The following is a 21,355-nucleotide window of genomic DNA, read 5'->3' on the forward strand; positions in this document are numbered from 1 at the left end:
TTTGTCCTTTGCCATGTCTTAAGACTATCTTTGTAGTCTTAATAGTTATTTGAACCTCACCATCCCACCACCGAGTTTCCCTAGAGGAATGACGTTTCCCTTCTAATTTTCGTAGGACATCTTTAGCAACCTTCTTAATAAAAGTAGACATCTCGTTCTGCATCGTATTGCTGCCTCTTATAGTCCCGCTTTCCTTGTTTGATCACTTTATCAGTAAATCATTTCAAGATATGTTCTTTTAAGTTCCCACACCTTAACCAAGAGAAATTAAGCTCACCTTTCTTATGATTGTGCATAATGACGCAAATTTCCATGACCACTAATTTATGTTGTGTGGTTAGGCACTCCCCTGGTATAACCTTATAGTCCACATAACAACCTTACAGTCCTTACATAACAAGGGTGGGGAGTAATAATAATGGATAAAAAGGCTAAAGAGAAGAAGAGGGTGGCCCAGGTGGGAGGGTGGTTGATTGGTCCTTAGACCAAATTAATAAAATCGTGTAGGCGGGGGGGGAGGGGGGTTAAGAAATTGGATCTTCTTCTACCCCTAGAAATGCCAGCGGTGGACAGTGCTTGGACTTGATAGAGGAGAACTCCAAGTCCAAAATCTGGAATGCTGAAGGGTAAGGATCGAACTACAGCTAGGGGTTTTCTAAACCAGGCACGAGTTCTGTTCCCCACCTTTCAACACAGTCAAATCTGTCTTTCTTTCCCTGGTGGTAACCCCAGGAGAGGAACTTGATCAATGTCACAAGAAGGAAGGGCTTTGGGGATGGGAACCTAGGGGTTAGGATCTCCTTAGAGGGGATTACCCTCTACACTAGTTTTGGATTGAGAAGAAGAGCTAGGGGAGAGATCAAACTAATCTCAGTCAGACAACCAGTAGCTTTAGAGCAGGGAAATGGGGAAAGAAAACAGAAAAGGAGAGAAGAAACAGGAAAGGGGAAAAATAAAGAACAACGAACAACAGGGAAGAAGAAAAACAGAGAGAGAGGGAGAGGTCATACCTTTGCAGAGGGAAGAGAGATTGATGGGGAGGAAGACGGAGGAGTTTTGGCTCTGATACCAAATTGATGGAGGCACAATGAGAGAATGGGAAGATTCCTGAGATAGGAACTCAGAATTGTAGGGGAGAAAGGAAAGCTCCATGACCACAGTCGCATGCATGCACCATTACATACTAAAATCTACTTGTTTTTCATTCTAAAAACTGAGTTTGTTGGTTACAATTACATAAAGGAGAGGAAACAAACAAAGACTCCTAACTGGAATGTAAAACCCAAACTAACTCAAACTCCATCTCCTAGTTCCTATGTAATCCATTCAAAGCAAAACATGATAATATAAAGGAAATAAAATAATAGACTACAAACTAAACCACAACCAGACTTTAGTGGACCAAAAACCCAAGTTGGCTCACTTCCTTTTGGGTTTAGGTTTGGGTTTTCAAATCCAGTCATATTGGTCCAACCACTCTAGAGCCACTGCATCATAGATTGGCTGGATCCGAAGTTCAAGGGAGGATTGTGGGTGGCGAGGTACTCTTCTTCATTACATGATTATTAAGCTTTATAAATTGATGCGTATTTCCTTTATGTTTGTCTACACTATAAGTGGACCTTTAATGATGCTTAAATTAACTGTCTAGTACATTTAGATGATCCCTATTTCCACATTTCTTCTCAAGTACCTTTGTCCTTGACTGAAAATTTCCTGCTCCTTTTATGGTCCAACCGAAGATGAGAAGAATGAAAACACAAAATATTACTCTCACAGTTTTCTTCATTTAGGCTTTCTGTTTCCAGATATATATCATCTAAAAGAGCAAATTTCATGTAAAACCTTATTTTTATACTAATTTTACCAAATACTTTACCTTTTATGTGGGTTTTACCTGGAAACAATTGGAGCCTGATGAACTATTTCTCTTGCTTATGTTTCTTTTGGTTAATAAAATTTCCCCTTTGCTCATCAGAAAAATGATTTCTTTACATTTGCTCTAATTCATTATTTAAACATACAGGTCTGAAGATGAAGTCTCTAAGATTGTCAGATGTTGTAATAACCATAGGGTGAGCTTTCCTAATTTTTTTTTTTCACGGAAGCTGCAGATTTGTCTACTTCTTCTTTTTATTATTATTATTATTATTATTATTATTATTATTATTATTATTAACCTAGTCACTTTTCCTTAAAGATCTGTTTCCTAGTTGAGTGCACCATAGAAAGTGCCCACCTCCCCAATGTTTTTTCCTCTCTTATTAGTAGTAAATGGAAAAATAATTTTGCTTGTAAAATTCAAGTAAAAGAAGATAGTGAACACATCCTTTTCACACAAATACCATGAACTGCAATTTTTCTTTTTTAAAAACTGAAGGAAAGCATGGGATACATTACGCAAAGCTATATTTCTCAAATAAGATTATCATCTCCTATTCTGGGTTTGCAGACCCCATAAATTCTTTCATTTTCCCCTTCCTCATTATAGCACCCAATGCATGAAGAAGCCATCACATTTTGGGTGTAATTTTGGCTTTATCTTGGAAGTCCTTTCCCCTCTTTCCAAATTCCTTGCAATAGGATGTGGCTGAATCTTCCAAAGAATTTGACCTTTCTGATCCCTCCTCGTCTGGTGATACTCTGTTAATTTCATGTTTCGGGAGCTTCTCAGTGATCAACCTGCCCGCATGATCTGCACATGAGCTTAGGGGTCTTCGACTCGGTACAATCTCTTTCAAAGTGGCCCCTGCTGATGAGAGAGAATTGTCTTTTTATCCCTTGGGTAGTTATGTTACACTCTGAACACTAGGACGACCAAATGTAATAACATACACAGGATATATAAACAGATGAGTTGTTATTTTCTCCTCTTCCTTACACATGATGCTTCTGTTTGCCAGATGAAATCGTATTACTTGCAATAGGCAAGAGTTAACCTTTCCCAAAGCCTTAAACCACCCGACTCAGCTTTTGTGGTGGTGCTGTTCCCCAAAATTTTTATTGCAATTCTTGAGTGTGAGATTAATAATATGCATTAACTGACATAGTTGTGGTGGTTTCTTCATCTATTCTCTTCTGTTTTCTATATAAATTTCGATCCTCGAACCATCTAGTCTTTCAAATATTCTTTCCCTCTTATAATTATGTTGCAAGCAAGGTTCGAAAACTCGCTGAAATCACGGATATTTCGGTAGATTTTTCTTTTTCGAGACGAAATGGCATACGAAATGTAACAGTACATAATTTCGGTCATATTTCGGCCGTTTCGTTTTGAAATTTCACTCATTTTGGCAAAAAAAATGCATTGTTTGGTCAAAATTTTGACCATCTTGATTATTTCGTTTCATTCATTTTTATAATTTCAGCCACTTCAGCCATTAGCCCCCCTAAAATAGCTAGCAAACACTTGGGAAAAAGTACACCATTTCGACGAAATTTCGGAGGAACCACCAAAATGGGACGAGTTCTTGAACCTTGCCTAATAGTTAATTGCCTATCAATAGGAGATCTAGCCCAGTCAGTATCACAGAAACCCTCAATACGACCATGTCCATGATCAAAGTATAGCAGACCACGACCTGGAGCATTCTTTAGATATCTCAAAATACAAATAACGACATCCTATTGAGATGTCCGTAGAGAGGAAGTAAATTGACTCACGACACTGACATGGAAGGCAATGCCAGGCTAGGTCACTGTCAAATAATTAAGCTTTCCCACCAATCTTCGATACTTCCTAGGATCATCTAACAAATCACCACTCTCAACCGTGAGTTTCACATTAGGATCCGTAGGAGTATCCAAAGGCTTGGACCCTAACATTCCAGTCTATATCAGAAAATCCTAAACATATTTCCTCTGAAAGAGGAAAATGCCTTTTCTTGACTGAGCAACCTTAATACCCAAGAAATGCTTCAACTATCCTAGATCCTTGGTATGAAACTTCTGTTCTAGATGTGTTTTCAGACTTCGGATCCCTTTTTATCATCTCCAGTTATAATAATATCATCAACATAAACAACCAGAAATATCCTTCATGTGTCGGACTTCCGATGGAGCATTGAATGATCACTGTCACACCCAGACAACCCAAACAAACCACATCAGTGAACCTGCCAAACCATGCCCGAGGAGGTTGCTTCAAACCATGTAAAGATTTCTTCAGTTTGCGAGCTATACCAGACTCCCCTGAGCAACAAACGTTGGTGGCTGCTCCATATAGACCTCTTTATGCAAATCTCCATGAAGAAAAACATTCTTCACATCGAGCTAATACAACGGCCAATAAGAAACAACAGCAAGAGATATCAGAATGTGAACAGAAGCCAACTTGGCCACAGGAGAAAAAGTGTCCTGGTAATCAACTCCATACACCTGTGCATAGCCTTTGGCCAGTAACCGAGCCTTCAACCAAGCAAGAGAACCATCTGGGTTTACCTTAACGACATAAACCCATCGACAACTAATAACAGACTTACCCTGAGGTAACAATACAAGATCCCAAGTATGATTTGCATCCAAAACTAGCAAATCCTCTTCCATAGCTGTCCTCCAGCCATGACTAGATAATGGCTCTGCAATAGACTTAGGAATAGGATGACAAGACAAAGTAGAGAGACAAGTATGAAAAGAGGAAGATAGACTAGAATAAGAAGCAAAGTTTGAAATGGGATGTTGGGTACAACTCCAAACACCCTTACAATGTGGAATGGGAACATCAACATCAGAAAGAGAAATACCTGGATCAGGTAGGCCAAATGATTAGGTAGGAACCATAGAGACAAGGAGAGTGCTGATTCTTTATGAAGACGATGACTATAGAAGATTGTACCAATAGGTGGTGGGGGCTCGACTGTGGAAAGCGGGGGCACCACTGGTGGAGGTGGTGGTGGCACCACTATATTTGCGGTAACCTGTGGAGAACAATGTTGAATAGCATAGAGCGAAAGATCATCATCCATTTTCAGATACAACAACAAATTCATCCGGGTCAGTAGTAACAAAATATTTTTGAAGTGTAGGGCAATAACAACGATAACCTTTCTTAGTACATGAATAACCCAAAAAGATCCACTTAAGAGCATGTGGATCCAACTTCGACAAACCTAAACGATGATCACAGATGAAACAAACGCAACCAAAAATACGAGGAAGAATAAACAAAGGGTCATAAGGAAACAACAAAGAATGAGAAATAGCACCCTGTAACAATGATGAAGGCATTTGATTAATAAGATAACAATGAGTTTAAAATGCTTCTGACCAAAACTGTTTGGACACCTTCACCTTAAACGAAAGATACCGAACGTCCAGCAGATGCCTATTTTTCCTCACAGCAACACCATTTTGTTGGGAGTGGTGTGTCTGAGCAGGAAGATTGATGTATCATTCCCATGGTTTAAAGTATCGGTATCTATAGGCCGATAAGTATCGGTATCGGACCTTACCAATTTGATACTATTGATACGCTACATGAAAATTTTAAAATCCCTTTGTATCGGTATGTATCGTACGATGTGTACCGGTGTGGTGCACTACGATCATATAATGGCCAAGATGGGTCATTTCTCCGTAAGACACGATTTAGAGGGGTTTTTGTTCCAAAGTTGCTGCCAACCATTTTTCTCTTTAACTAAAGTGGAAATCAAGGTTGGGAACAAGGATTTTATACATATAAACAATTACAAACCTTGGATTTCCCAGTGCGATACTCTATTTAGTTTTTATGCATAACACATATGATATATAGCTTTTTTTAACTTTTTTTATGCAAAAGTGTATAAAAAAGTGTTTCCTATCCATTTATGTGCGTATCTTAGCTTAGCTCTGATACGTATCTTAATTTTGGCCGACCAATATGGCGACCGATACCGATACTTTAATCCTTGATCATACCGCAACCAGCTATAATTGAGAAAAAGGGCCAAAAAAGTATTCCTTGCCATTATCACTTCATAAAACCTTGATTGCTATTAAGTGACTCTGAATTTCAGCAACAAATGTGAAAAAAATAGAGAACTCAGAATGATGCTTCATTAAATAAAATCAGGTAACTTTGGAATAGTCATCAACAAAAGTAACAAAATATAAAAAACCTAATTTGAAAGTAATGGGACAAGGGCCCCATACATCCGAATGAACCAAAGAAAAAGGGTGGGGGATAACTTACAAGGTGAAGCTTCCCAAACTGACATGACTCACAATCTAAATTGGAAATAGGATAACGAGGATCAAGCTTCTATAAACTTTGCAAAGACGGATGACCTAGTTGGCAATGGATCTGATGGGACTGAAAATACTTGAACATGCAACGGAAGAAGAATTGCCCTCAAAGAGATAAAGGGAGGTGGAAGCACCATTATTAATTTTAGGGGGCCCCAAGAGCAATAGGTCTATGATTCAAGATCTTCTGCCAAACCCGAGAAGCATTAGAGGAAAGACCAGAGTAAACCTAATCAACCTGAATGCTTTTTGTTCTTGACCGCAAGCGTCCAAATCAATTTGAGGATTCTAACAGAATTAAGCTCTTTGATTCTTCAAAAGCCCAAAACTCCCTCATCCTTAGGAAGGAAAACTCTGCAGCCCAACTGGTAGGGTGGAGGAACCTGGTAGAATCTGAACCTTTCCAAAGAAAGGCACACATGAGGGACTCCAATGCCTTAATGGTGGACTGGGGAATCCAAAAAAGGCCAAACTAATAGTTGTTACCGGATTGGAGGACTGATCTGATCAATTCCAGACGAACGATTTTGATTAATGAAGAATTGGTGTTGCCTCTTTGCTGCTGTGAAAGTAAGCTGTGGTGAGACTTGGTGAAAAGTGAAAAACTCTTGGGAGTTTGGACTAGTGAGATTCTGTCTAGCCCTGTTGGTGGGAAATCAAGTTATATCCTTCTCCATATTCTGCTTTTTCCTCCCAAGTAATGTTATTTCATCCACTGTTATTGATGATTACTGAGTTTGATTTAACTTGAGTCTCAAAGGGTTGATCATCGTTTTATTGTGTTCATATATTGTTCATACTGAGATTTAAATCGCAGTATTTAACCACCAACTATAAGCTGGTGGCAGCCCTGTTTTGGGCTCTAAATTGCTAAAATCGATTTTGGAGATTCAAGGGAATATGGCCAGTAGATTTCCCTCATCTCTTGCGGTGTTAAAGGTCCTGCTAATCGGCTCCTTCGACCAGGGTATTGGATTGATCAGACCTGCTCATCTGCTGTTGTGTTAATCCTCTCAAATTCTGGTTTACGGGTTTCAAAATTTCACTGTTTTGACTGTTGATTGAAATCTGACCATTAGAACATTGCAGTATTTTGGGGATTATTTAGTCTAACAGTTTATGATCATTGACCAGAATCTGACCTCTTGGATAAGGTTGACTTTGACCTTATCGTTGACCTAGCTTCTCTTTAGGGTTTTTCTTGAGATCCTGTTAAAGTGGTGTTTAATCTGAACCTAAGGTTTACCCTACCTACCCCTCACCACCCACCCTTTTAGTGTACATACCCCAAACAGATGAGGTTACTGAACAAATCTCACTGGAATCCGAAAATAAGACAAAATCAGAAAACCCATTCTATATCCCAAGCTTCTAGCTCCTTCTATAACTTTGTCCTTAAAATATCCAACCCACAAGAGAACTCTTCTTCAAATTAACCTGAAGACTATGTAACCCTCCAAAAATTCTGAGAATAACCCCCCCAAAAAATCTACGTAACTTCACTCTAAAAATGATTTGCTGATTCACATACTACCAATTTGGGTACTCTTAGGAGTTATGCCATTTCTTGGTCCCACAACCAAGCCATCTTCCGCTTAAAATATTGTTGCTTATTTCTTAAGTTCATCCCAGAATTGCACTTGAAAGAAAGCCCAAAAACGAAGGAATATACATCACTTCACTTGCTTAAAATATGATGGTCCATCTTCCCCCAACATTCAACAGTTCCCTTAAAGTTGAGCAACTAATACTCGCAACTCGGCAAATAATTTCTTAGTAGATAACTTAGGTCATTCGTTTCCTTGATTTTGACAATGTATGACTGGGTTGGTTGGCTTCTAGAAGTGATGTCTAAACTGCTGCTCCTTTTGTCATAAACAGGTTCCTATTGTACCATATGGTGGAGCTACGTCGATTGAGGGTCACACTTTGTCTCCACATGGGGGTGTTTGCATCGACATGTCACTGATGAAAGTATGAATTAAAAGTTTCTGGCTAACGTTTATGACAATTAGCACTAACTTTACTCTTGTATTTCCTTTTGATCAGCTGTTAAGAGTTTTATATTCATATGTTGTAGCAAACTGTTCATATATCTGTGAAGAATGAGTCAATAAGATGTCCCAAACAACCAAGTTGATTTGAGTCTTTGTAGCGGGATGTGCTCCCTTGGCCTTCTTTGATAATCTTTGCTTGTTTCCATGTGCTGAATTCTTCTACTAGATAGGTCCTTTTTTGGGAAATAAAATCAATTATTAAAAAAAAAAAATATCCCCAAATACGTGACAAAAGGAATCAGTAAAGGGACAGCATGAACAAGATCTGTACTGATGGGAAACCATCATTGGGCTCCAGATTACTAACTGTTCCACCATGTATGAGGCTCAAAAGCCCAGCTGATGATTATCCTGGAGACCCTCGGGCCTCCATGTAGAGAAGAGGGTGTTCTTTGACGGTCTTTTTGTTAGTTTTTTATTTTCTGTGTTCCCCTTCTGGTTGGTCCTTTCTTTTGCAATAAAAGCATTTATTCACAAAAAATAAAATCCCTGACATAGTTGGTCAACTTGGGCACCTTGGTTGCCTTGGTTGCCTTGTTGGTGTCACTTTACTTTTGGACCCTCTACACTGCCTTGGGTTGCCTATCCCCTTGACAACTATGGTATGGAATCTTACGAGATTTTCCAAGTTGGGTAGTTAATGTAGACTAGGATAGAGAGACTAACCAAGTCTTTTGGATTTTATATTCAGAAGAACAACCAGAACCAACCCAATTAACAGTAGAAAAGTCAGAACAGAAAAGAAGGCACAAATGTCACTTGACTCCAACAGTAGGGTGCTTCGGATCAAACCAGAAACAGTTCCAGCAGCCTATCAGGGACTGCTTACAGGTCTCTCACAACCTAATTAATATAATCAGCAGCATAGAAATTTCACAGGACCAAAACACAATAGGACAGCCTACCGATTTCAGTTTCAGTCTCTAAAAACCACTACAAGACAAAAATAGCGAGATTTGCAATATCTCACAAGTGGCTGTTCAGAATTAGCCCAAACCAGGGCCGAGTCTTACTGGGATGGGGAGGAAGGATTAACCAGTATTTTCGCTCCAACCGATGGCTGGAAGCCCTACAGGGATCAAGGAACCGATTGGAAATTTTAATGTAATTCTGGGCAGAATAGAATCTTAAAATACCTGGTTCAATGCTTAATACTATACCCCTTGAAAAGAGAAGGAACCTTGAAAAGAAGAAGAAGAACACTTGCAAGGAACCTCTTGGGCTTCACACCTCAAAGTGTCACGGATCACACACCAGTCCACGACTTTGATCAAACACAAAGCAAGTTCTCACATGGAAGAAGCAACAGCAACATAATTTTTATTCATAAAATCGTCTAGCTTTAGGAGCCTCCTCTTCTTTATTTATAATGTTGATGGGGGAGGGATTTACAAAATAGAAGGCTCCTTAAAAGAAACCTTAATTTAGTCTCCTAATACAATACTTACTAAAAACTGAAATTAGAAACTAACTACTAATGACTTGACTCATAAGAAAACAAATATAACTTAAATCAAACCCAACTAAAAAGGAAACTAATGAACAAGGAAACAAACTATTAATCCCGTATGCAACCTTAAAACCCCTCTTGGAGGCCCATAAAAGTGGCCTATTACACTCAAAGGACACGGGATCAAAGGCCCAGCATGTATGGAACCCAATCCTAGGCTTATTCCTAATAAAATAAGCCTAGTTTGGTGAAGAATCTGCATCAACTCTCCCCATCTTGAAAAAATTCGTCCTCGAATTTTGCAGTGATGAGGGAGAAACAATATGTGTGTAGCAGCTTTGACCATTCCCAAACAAAATTCTGGTTGCTTGTAAACTTTCGGAATGTAGTCTTCAAGGCATAGAGCTTTCTTTTCAAAGAACCATAATCGCATAACAAACTTTATATGTTTAACCTCTGAATCAATACCAACTATGAATGTCGTATGCATAGAGTCATCAACTTTGGTAACCTTCTCATCAAGGATTGAAGGAATAAGCCCTTCATTTTTATCGTGAATCTCAAAGACTTGTTGTGGAGTGCTCTCAACCACTATCTTCTCGTCCACGGCTTCAATATTGTCTACTTTCTTCTCTTCAGTGGAGTCTTTTTTCATGGTTTCAGTAACCAAGACATTACTTGTAACATGAATGCCACATAACCCATCATCATATGCATCGGCATCATCAAAGATATTAAAATCCCCATACTCAAGAGGATATGGATATAGATCATGGTCTACCTTATCATGTGCCTTTTTAATTTCAGCAACGGCATTTGTTCTCTGACAGTGTGGACAAGTCTTCGTATAGTGCCCAATCTCTTGGCATTGATAACATTGCACTTTATTGCCACTAGTCATAGGTGGCTTCCCTTTGTCAGAATGTGGAGGAAATGTGGTGTGTGTAGGAGTTGTAGTAATAGAGTTAGGTGCTGGAATTTTTTTCTAATGCTCTTTAGCTTGAAAACCAAACCTTCTACCTTCCAGTTCTGTTAAATCCTCTGCCCGAAGAGCCTTGTCATAGCAATCTCTCATTGTGTACACATCAGCAACACCAATTCCCCTATTAATCTCATCCCACAATCCCAGTCAAAACTGAGAGAGTAATTGCTTTTCATTATCCCTAATGCCTGTGCGAGAATAAAGTACATCAAATTTGTTCATGTACTCTGCAACAGTTATATTTCCTTGACGAAGAGAGTTCAACTGGTCTTGTATACGAGCTTTAAAGTTTCGTGGCAAGTACTTGTCTGATAGTTTTTGCTTCATCTCCTCCTAAGTAGTAGGCACTCTACAACGGTCTTCAAGTTCCTGCTCATAGGTTCTCCACCAATCACGAGCAGCCTCAACTAGCTTAGCATAAGCTAGTTTAATTTTTTGTTCCTCAGATAGGTCATAATAATCAAAGTAGTCATCCAATGTAGCTATCCAATCATAAAACACTTGGGGGTCATGCCTACCATCATACTCCTTGAGGTCTAGCATGACTTTTTGTGACTCTCTAGAGTGTTTATGATATGTGGGACGTTCATTGTCAAAATAACTCTTCATACAAAAGTGGTTGTACTACAGGAATCCTCTGTGGCCCTCTCGAATTAGGGTTAGGTTTCTTGTTAGCAAATTGGGCAACTGAATTCATAGGTGCATCCACTTCAAGTGGTAAGTGGGTTGTTGTAGTTGGGTCTCCACAGCCACTAGCCTTGCACCAAGAGCTTGCTGTTCTGTCCTTATTGTCTGTAACATCTCCATCATAGAAGCTATGGAGTTCATAATATTAGCGGTAGGATTGTTCTCTGCCATGCTCTGATACCACTTGATGTAGTCTAGGATAGGGAGACTAACCAAGTCTTCAACCACAGGATTTTATATTCAGAAGAACAACCAGAACCAACCCATTTAACAGTAGAAAAGTTAGAACAGAAAAGAGGCACAAAAGTCAGTCGACTCCAACAGTAGGGTGTTTCAGACCAAACCAGAAACAGTTCCAGCAGCCTATAAGGGACTGGTTACAGGTCTCTCACAACCTAATTAATATAATCAGCAGCATAGAATTTCATAGGACCAAAACACAATAGGACAGCCTATCGATTTCAGTTTCAGACTCTGAAAACCACTACAGGGAAAATCTCACAAGTGGTTGTTCAGAATAAGCCCAAACCAGTGTCGAGTCTTACTGGCATAGGGAGGAAGGATTGACTAGTATTTTAGCTCCAACTGATGGCTGGAAGCCCTACAGGGATCAAGGAACCGATTGGAAATTCTAATGTAATTCTGGGCAGAATAGAATCTTAAAATACCTGGTTCAATGCTTAATACTAGACCCCTTGAAAAGAGAAAGAACCTTGAAAAGAAGAAGAAGAACACTTGCAAGGGACCTCTTGGGTTTCACACCGCAAAGAGGATCACACACCTAGTTTGGTGAAGAATCTGCATTAGTAGTTTAGTTTAGTTGGAAATTGTATTCTTCTCATTTCTTTCTTTTTTTTTGTATTTTAGTTTAGTAGGAACTTGTATTCTTGAGCTTTCCAGATCTATGCTCCAATCTATATATCTCTACTAGTCTAGAATCTTTGTTCTCCCCCCCCCCCCCACCATTAAAGTTACTGAGTCTCTCATTTGTTCCTTCCTTTGGAAAGGTTCTGACTCTTGCAATTTTCTCCACCCCACCCGTTGGAGCAATGTCTGTCTCCCCTAATCTGAAGGCGGCTTGGGTCTTAGGAGCATCAAAGACGTCAACTCTGCGTCCATCCTTAAGCTTATTTGGAGGGTAGTGACCAAACAAAACAACATTTGGGTCTCCTAGGTCTACTCCCACCTCGTGAAGCATAACTCCCTCTGGACCACTTCTCCTGGTCCGGATGCCTCTTGGGCCTGGCATGGCACCTCAGCTTAAGGCTCTTGGCCATGGACGCTATCTTATACTCTATTGGCAATGTGTCTCTACCTCCCCCTGGCTTGACTGTTGGCACCCCTCAAGTGTGCTCCTCTATGTTATTATCCTCAAGATTATCTATACTTCGAGTCTGGATCGATTAGCTATTGTCTCTTCCATCATCCTCAATGATGACTAGGCCCCATCCTCCCCCCCCTCTGGATGACATCTGGGGCAATCTTCCCACCCCTGGCCGGAGAGGTAGGGAGGATTCTATTCTCTAGAAACCTTCCCCTTTTAGCTTGTTCAGCTCCTCCTTTGCCTGGAACTTCGTCATATCTAAAGCCCCCCTTGTTCTCTAGTGCAAAGTCCTATGGTTCAAAGGTCATATTCCCCATCACAACTTCACTACTTGGCGGATTATTATCAATTGCCTCCCCCACGCAGTCCTACCCTCATCTACCGTCACATTCAAGTTCCTATAGCGTGCTGTCTGTGTTGGAATGGTATTGAAGATGTTGACCTTTGTTCTTCTCCTGCCCCTTCTCCTTCATCATCTGGAAAGTCCTCAGTCGTTGTTGGCCTTCTAGTAGGAGTGTGCTCTTTTTCATTAGGGAATGGATCTGGGCTGATATGACATTTCTAGACCCCACCATCTGTGACATTGTTAGGAAACTTGCTTTCTGTGCCACCATCAACCACCTCTGGATGGGATGGAATTTTCGTAGATGGATGTCCAACTCTTGCTCTTATGACAAGATTTAGAATGACATCTACTATGATGTCAACACCAAGCTTGCCTCCCTCCCCCACCGCTCAGTCAGAGATTCCCCAAGAAACAGTTTCATTGTTGTCTCCTGGGGCCTCCCCCTTGATGGATTGTGTCCCTTGGTTGTGCCCCTCTCCCCTCCCTCCCCCCTTTTGTTTGGGTTTTTCCCCTTTTTCTTGGCTCTCGCCTCTCCCCCCTTTGTGTATTCTTCTCCTTTAATATATTTTATTCATCCAAAAAAAAAAAAATTATATGAGGAGACATGAGTCTATTGATTTGATTCTTGAATTTTTATTGAGTTGTGATGAAGTTCTTTCATTATTGAGGCTATTCTTGAAGCCATATTTCTGTGTTCTCCCACGGGAATACTGAATATTCTCATTGCGGTTGCCCTGCCTCAAGGCTGGATTGATTTGGAATTAGTGCTGGGCCTCATATATGCGCCTCCCCCATCCAGCCACAGGTAGTGCGCTCCCTTGGTGAGAGTGTTCCTGTGAGAGAGATTCACATTATGCTGCTGGTTTTCACATCCCCTGTTCTAAGTACTGCTTCTATCCAGTTTCTGCTGGAGCTTTACAGTGACTCGATTTCTTCAATGTCTGGTAAGGTTTTCCATTCTTAACTCTGGTTTAGGTCTGGAAATATCCGCTGGTTTGATTGGGGGATTTTGATTTGAGTGTTGTGGTTGAGCTATAATAAAAGAAACATTTTATTGTTTGGTTATATTCTGGCATTACTGTTGCCTGTACTCTTAAGACCTAAAGAAAAACCAATCTGATCTGATCAGACTGAGATTTGAGGGTTTTGATCTCCCATCAGAAAGGATTTTGAAACTTCGCTGATCTGCTGAAGTTTGATTATGTTTATTGCTTGTAAGCTCAGTAGTTTGATTGCTGGGTGCGTTTTAATCACTTCCTCTCTGCTGGTCTGTGGTTTTACTGTGTAACAATTGGAGTTTTTTAAAAATTTTGAGTGTGAGTGTGTGACAGCAGTAGAACTTGATATCAGTTTCTGGACATTGAGGAAGAGAGAAGAGAAGCAAGAGAGAGAACGGAAAGTGGAGAGAACTGCCCACGTTTGAGAGAAAGACAGAATACTCAAACCCCTCAAGCTGGACCATCGATAGCACCCATGCCCACCTTGGAACATCCTTGGAGAAATACATTTTGAAATGAGGCTTTGTTAAACAAGTCTTCAAGTTGATCACTAAAATTGAAAAACGGAGTAGCAATCAATTTCTTCGTCGCTGCATCGCAAAGAAAATGACAGTCCACTTCAATATGTTTGGTCCTTTTATGAAAGATGGGATTACCATCAATATAAATAGCTGCTTGATTATCATAGAACATTTCCATTGACATGCTGATCAGAAAACCAAGCTTTTGAAGAAAAGATTTAAGCCACATCAACAACTCAGCTACAGTATGAGCCATAGCTCTGTACTAAGCTTCAGCGCTAGACTGAGCTAATGTAGTTTGTTTTTTGTTTCTCAACGTAACAAAATTACCTCCAACAAACGTACAATAGCATGTAGTAGAAGACCTCCGATCACCATCAACACCAACCCAATCTGCATCAGAATAACCAACAATCTTGGTGACATCATAGTTGTCACGATGTCTAGGTGACTTTAGGCATTAGAGGGAGTTCAAATGCAAGGTGACTCCAACAAAGCGACCAAGGCATTCGCCTAGTCGACGCCTTGACGACATGACACTCTTAAGATACCTTAGTATTCGACATGCAGCCTCCCAAGGAGCTTGCTTAGGCATCTCCATAAACAGAATAATCACACCAACAACAAAGGATATGTGAGGTTGGGCAATAGTAAGATGTATGAATATGCCAACTAACCTCCGATTCTGGTGTTTGTTGGCAAACTCCTCATCCTTAAAAGCTCAAGTTCATGAGGATTATCCATGGAAGTGTCTACATGCTTACAACCTAGCATTCTTGTCTCACTCGGAAGGTCAAGAACATACTTCCGCTGAGACAAACTAAGTCCTTTCTTGTTCCCAATGACCTCAAAAGGAAAAGAGCAACCTAGTGCAGGAGGCTCCCGCTACTGTAGGGTCTGGGAGGGGCAAATGTACACAGCCTTACCTCTTGCTTCGCAAGAGAGGCTGTTTTTAAGTTTCGAACCCAGTGCACGTGGCTTGTGCGCAAGTCATGTCAATTTATTGTATAGTCATGTATTAGTGATTGCTAAGATGGCTTATATCGTATTAGGCTGGTGTTGGTCAAGCATTTGCTAAGGCGTGGCACAAGTAGTTTTGAATTTGAAAAGAACTTGTCTGTGACATACCGGTTGGTTCCTGACGGTTCAGTGGTCCGACCTGGGCCTACAGTTAATTCTTTTTCTCAACTTCACAACTGAAACCAGCCACCTAATTACATGGTCGGTTTTGGTTTTAATTGGTTGAGTTCTTTCGGAGCGCCTTAGCGATAAGGCAGGCATAAAGCGTCGCCTTATTGACTAAAGCGTTCCTGTGTAATTTTTTTATAAAACCAATCTATTTGGCTCAAATCCTAGTTGAATCCTATTACTCATATGTTAAATAAATACTAAAGGTTCATATTCATACCAATGTAGGATATTCATCAAGAAAACAAATCAATAAAGTGAACAAACTAAGTTCATCTTCATCAATCATCAATCATCATAACATATTAACATATAATATAAATACATAATTATGAAACAAAATTATAAATATAAAGAAATGAAGACATAAAAAATACAAGTATTTATTATACTTACCTCTAAGATGCCAAAATGAGTGCCTAAGCCCTAAGGTCATCCACTATATTTCTACTCTTGTCAAAGAAGAATGAAGCTCACCGCTGCCAGAGCAAAATGGTCGCCTGGATCAGTGGTTCTTCCTTGTTCCTTGATTCCTTCTCAAAGCCCTTTCTTAAAATGCTTGACAAAATCCAAACCCTGTTTGTGAATTGTGTTTTTGTTTTATTTGTTTTGGTTATTTTGGGTGGAGTAAAACTGATCTCATACATCTCAAGTATTAACAAAACCATACACTTACCAATAAAAAATCTATATTTGGATCTTTATCAAGTAATTTTAAAATATGTTAAAAACAAAAAAAAAAAACCCCATAAGGCGTCACTTCACGTAAGGTGGAGCATTGCCTTACCATCTCTAGACCGCATCAGCACCAAGGCGCTGATGGCAGCGCATTAAAAACTATGGTTGAGTTTAAGTCGGTTAATTGGGTTTGGCTTTTAAATGACACCCTTACAACAACTTATCGACCCATGGCCTTTATTTCATCAATCTTTTGCATTATATCATCTATTCTCTACTCAATTCAATAAAACTCAGTCCATCTTTTGGCCTGCCCTTAAAGTGCATGGCCAGATTGGATTTTCAATTGGCAACACATAATATTTTTTTTTTTTTCTTATAAATTAGTTACAATTAACAGTACATGGGAGCACATAGTGATACAAAATCATACAATGGAAAAATATAGGCCCTAATCTCAAAGTGTCCCCTCACCAAATACTAAAGTACTCTGCTACTTACATTGGAATAGCATTCCCAAAAACAGAAGCTAGCTCTCACAACCCCTTGCTTTGACTACTTTAATCCTCTAGACCATAGTTCACAGCATCTAGGAGAACCAAGGAGTCAGAGGGGGCCTGGATGCAAGGCGACACCGACAAGGCGCCTGAAAGCCTAGGCGGCATCTTATGAACTATGTTCTAGACATCAACTAAGTTTTTATCTCATTGGTGACTCAAAGAGAAAGCCAAAAAACTCTGATTTCTGTTTTGTAAGCTTTAACCTCTTAGGTCTCTCTTTTTTTTTTTTTTTTTTTTTTTTTATTTGTTTTTAACATCCTATAGAACTGCCCAAGGGGTCTTTACTCACACACACAAGAGGGGAGGGGGGTGGGATGATAGGAAAGGGGGGTGGGGGGAATGCGTGTGACAGGAGTTGATCCCTAGACCACAAACTTGGCGCTTGCTCTACCAGAAGGCTGCAACCAGCGTGCTATGCACTGGATTCACCTCTACAAGGATACAAAATTATTGGGCCTTGGCCTTGGCCTTTTTCCTTGGCTCCTGTTAGATACCATTTTTGCCATCTTGCCCCGTTGCTCCGACATGATTTGTAATCCAAAAAATTTTAAGTTCAATTCTGAATAATGCTTCTTAACTATAAGATGTTTTAAGTTTTCTGGGGATTTAAATGCTCTCAGTATAAAAGTTAACTGAGGAAACATCTGCTACTGCAATAACCAGAGGCTGCAATTCTGCTGTTTGCATGGCAGAATGTTAAAGCACTGCATGTTGAAGACATGGATGTGGTTGTCGAGCCTGGGATTGGATGGATGGAGCTTAATGAATACCTGGAACCTTATGGTCTTTTCTTCCCACTTGATCCAGGTCAGTTCAGAACCTATATTTCATAATTCTTTTGTTAGTTTTGCTTAAAAAAGTTCATGGGATCTATTATATTTGAAAATAACATTTAATTGAAGTATTAATTGATTGGAAAATTGGAAGTCTCTTATGTGTCGATTCAGCTTTGTCATGGCTTCATTTGAAACCCCTCTATAGTTGTTAGCCTACCATAAGCTTGCATGCCTTCCTGCTATTGGTACAAGCAGTACGGAAGAAGAGAGAAGGGGGGGGGGGGAGAGGAAGGGAAGTAATCACACACAAAAACTTGCCTCACAGGCTGCAACCAAGCTCAATTCATTATCTTCAAATCTGGCTTCTCTTTTGTTTTACAGCCAATTTATAGGATTCCCTTACATAAAAATGGAAACCCAAATAAAATAAGGAAACTACTCTAAAATAGAAACTAACTCACCCAAGGAAAGCTCCCTACGTATCTACCCAACTTCTAAAACAAAGAGAATAAAACTAGTATAACAAAGAAATAAAATCTTCCAAAAATAAATATCTTATGTGGCCTGCCAATCCTTGCCAGACCAGAAAACCAGTTTGGCAAGGGCTGGCAGGGCACATAAGATATTTATTTTTGGAATATGGGATCACTTTGGTCCAGCCAAACCAGCACAACTGCATCAGTTGTTGCATCAACCAAACACCAACACCAACCCTTTCTATAATCAGGCTAGGCCTTACTAACCGATCGGTCTGGTGTCGGGCTTTAATCGGTCAGGCCTACAGGTGCGGGCTAGCAGCCTAGCTTTTGAGACCCCTATTGGTGGTGATTCCTCCCTTGCAGATCATATGGTGATTCCAGATCATAGGTTTTCTGTCTTTTCTTTCCAACAATTGCTTATAAGTTTCAGACTTTTCCTTTTTAAGGGCATAATATTTTGTGCTCTCAAATTCTCTGATTTTCTGAGTTTTAAGAATCCTAGCTTCTGAAGGATTCTCTCATTGCCTCAAATCTGTCCATCAGATTCAAGTCATAGTTTACAGAGTCGATGTATTGCTTGTATTGTTAATTCGACTGTAATTTCAGGCTGATCAGAATTGTTTAAATCAAGTTATCTGTTTTTTTTTTTTTTTTTTTTTTCCCTCTCAAACCTGGTTTTATCTTTATACTTGTGATCTTGTTACAAGCTGATCTTCGTCTGGATTTCACTGGTTCGGGATTGACAGTGCATTGATGATAAATGCATTATATTAATACAAGGAGGAAAGTAAATTTTTAGCTTCTCTATAATGGCTAAGACTACAGCTTTGTTGGATTATGAAATTAGTGTTATACTTGTATGTGGGAAGGCATATTCATTGGCATCCAAGCTCTAAGTATTGTTGGCCTTTTCAAGCACCTCAGGAAAGATCCAAGGGGCCATCTCCTTATCTATGGGAGCTGATGGCAATTTGGCTTGGGTAGTTGTCTTAAAACTTGTTCCTGTTGAATTGTGGTTTGGATTTCAAGTTTTTTTTTTTTTTTCCTATTTGGAAACTGGGGCTCTCTTTCTCTTATAAGGGTTGGTGGTTTTCTAAGTTGGTTTTAGTTTCTATTGGGGTTGAGAATTGTTTTTTGGGGAAGGCTATTGTGTTGGGTTTTCTTGGGGAAGCAATTTGGAGAATCTTTGCGATCATACTAGTTGTTTTCTGTCACCCTATGGGCTGCTATGTTTTGAGCTTTCTGCCATCCTCCGTGCAATGCTAGGGATCAGGTTTTTCGTTCTCATTCAAAAAAAGAGTAGGGTTTTGTGTAGGGATTTCTATTGGGGCAGGTTTGGGTCCTTGGTTTCCCTTTGAGTTTCCGATTACAATCTTGGATTTTTTGTTGTTGTCTCCGTTGGTAGTGCTCTGATCCTGCATCTTCACTAGTGAATGTAGGCATACTGCTGATTAATTTAGATCTTTGTATTTGTTAATCTTTTAATATTTTATTTTTTATTCTCTTATTTTGTTACATCAATTTCACATTTCTGTTCCATGAAATTTATCAGACCTTGACAGAACAGTTCCTTTCTTTAAAAAAATCCAGTGAACTCCTAAGAGGTTGGATTTCTGAACAATCATTGCCCATTTTCAAAAGCCTGGATTTACATTGCAAAAACAGCTCCCAAACATATAATACTGGAACTCAGGAAGATGTGGAATGAACCAAAATGAAATGGAACTGAATCTCTGTTGCTGTCTTGCAATGGATGAATGGTTATATTCAGGAGGAACAATCATTGCCCATTTTCAAAAGCCTCAATTTTCCAGAAATAGCGCAGTTCATTGCTTTGGATTTCATGTTTGAGGAAGGTCGTCAAAACTTGATCCCTTCATTTTTGTATAGTAATTAGGAGTTTTAGTGGAAAATATTTAAAATATATAGCCAAAAGGTGGATCAAATGAGTGAAGGGCACTGGATTGGTTTGTGCATCTGCCATATTTAGTAGGTCTTCTCATGGTAAATCCTGTTGAATCTTACCTTGAATGGAAAAAACCTCAACAAGCAATTAGGTTGTTGATTGCACCTTCTATGATTATCTTTGTGACTTGAGCCAAGGAGAGACTTCTTTATAGTCTATACTATGTTTTCTTAGTGATTGAATCACATAATTCTTTTGTCTGTCTTATTGTCCAGGAAAAAAAAAAGAATATAAAATCTTTTTGTCAGTTCAATTCTGTTTAATATTTCTTCAATCGCATTGACAAGCAGGTCCTGGTGCATCCATTGGGGGCATGTGTGCTACACGTTGCTCTGGGTCATTAGCTGTAAGGTATTGTGGGTTTTCCTTTACCTTCGGCTTTCTTATAAGTAATTTGCAACAAAACAGTCTCAAAACGTCAGATCTAGTTGATAAGCAATTGTTCTCTTATTTATTTATTTTTGTTAATTCTTCTAACCTGAAAGGTTTCCCTTTTTCCTCTGGAAAATTGACTATTTTAACACATGTTTCATTCAGAACTGAGGTAATTGATACTACTAGATCACCTACTTTTCTGTCATCAATTCCCTTTTCCAAACAACTTCATTGAAAGAATAAAAGAGCAACCTAGCGCATGAGGCTCCTGCTACTATAGGGGGTCTGGTAGGGGAAAATGTACTCAGCCTTTTTTTTTTCGATGAATAAAAAATTCATCACCAAAAGGAGAAGATATATAAAGGGAAGGAGGGGGGGAAAAAGGACGGCAACCCAAAGAGGGGCCAAACCAGGGGAACTACTAGCCTCAAGCCGAACAAGGAAAAACCAAAAAACAAAGGGAAACAACACCATCACTGGGATGTGGGGAATGGAAGAGGGAAGTTCCCAGGAGACAACAATGAGCCTGTTCCTTGGGAAGTTTCTCACAACGCGGTAAGGGAGAGATGCATGCTTGGAGCTGACGTCAAAATAGACTGCCTTCCATATTTTATCACAAGAATGAGAATTGGATGACCATCTACGAAGATTTCACTTCATCTAGACATGATTGATGGTAACACAGAGTGCAAGCTTGCCAACAGTGTCACGGACGGTAGAACCAGCAAAAGTCATATAAACCC

General features: G+C 39.6%; 1 protein-coding gene across 2 annotated transcripts in view; it reads left to right on the forward strand.

Annotated features, from left to right (window-relative positions):
* The window catches only part of LOC122076977 (D-lactate dehydrogenase [cytochrome], mitochondrial-like), a 70,192-nt gene that overhangs the window by 14,315 nt on the left and 34,522 nt on the right, over window positions 1-21,355 (forward strand). For both annotated transcript variants that reach the window (XM_042642662.1, XM_042642663.1), the window contains exons 4-7: window positions 2,027-2,075; window positions 8,107-8,199; window positions 17,709-17,823; window positions 20,528-20,588. In XM_042642662.1, coding sequence (XP_042498596.1) covers window positions 2,027-2,075; window positions 8,107-8,199; window positions 17,709-17,823; window positions 20,528-20,588 — 318 coding nt within the window. The remainder of the gene's footprint in view (window positions 1-2,026; window positions 2,076-8,106; window positions 8,200-17,708; window positions 17,824-20,527; window positions 20,589-21,355) is intronic.

This window comes from Macadamia integrifolia, chromosome 4, assembly GCF_013358625.1.
Source record: "Macadamia integrifolia cultivar HAES 741 chromosome 4, SCU_Mint_v3, whole genome shotgun sequence".
NCBI lineage: Eukaryota > Viridiplantae > Streptophyta > Magnoliopsida > Proteales > Proteaceae > Macadamia > Macadamia integrifolia.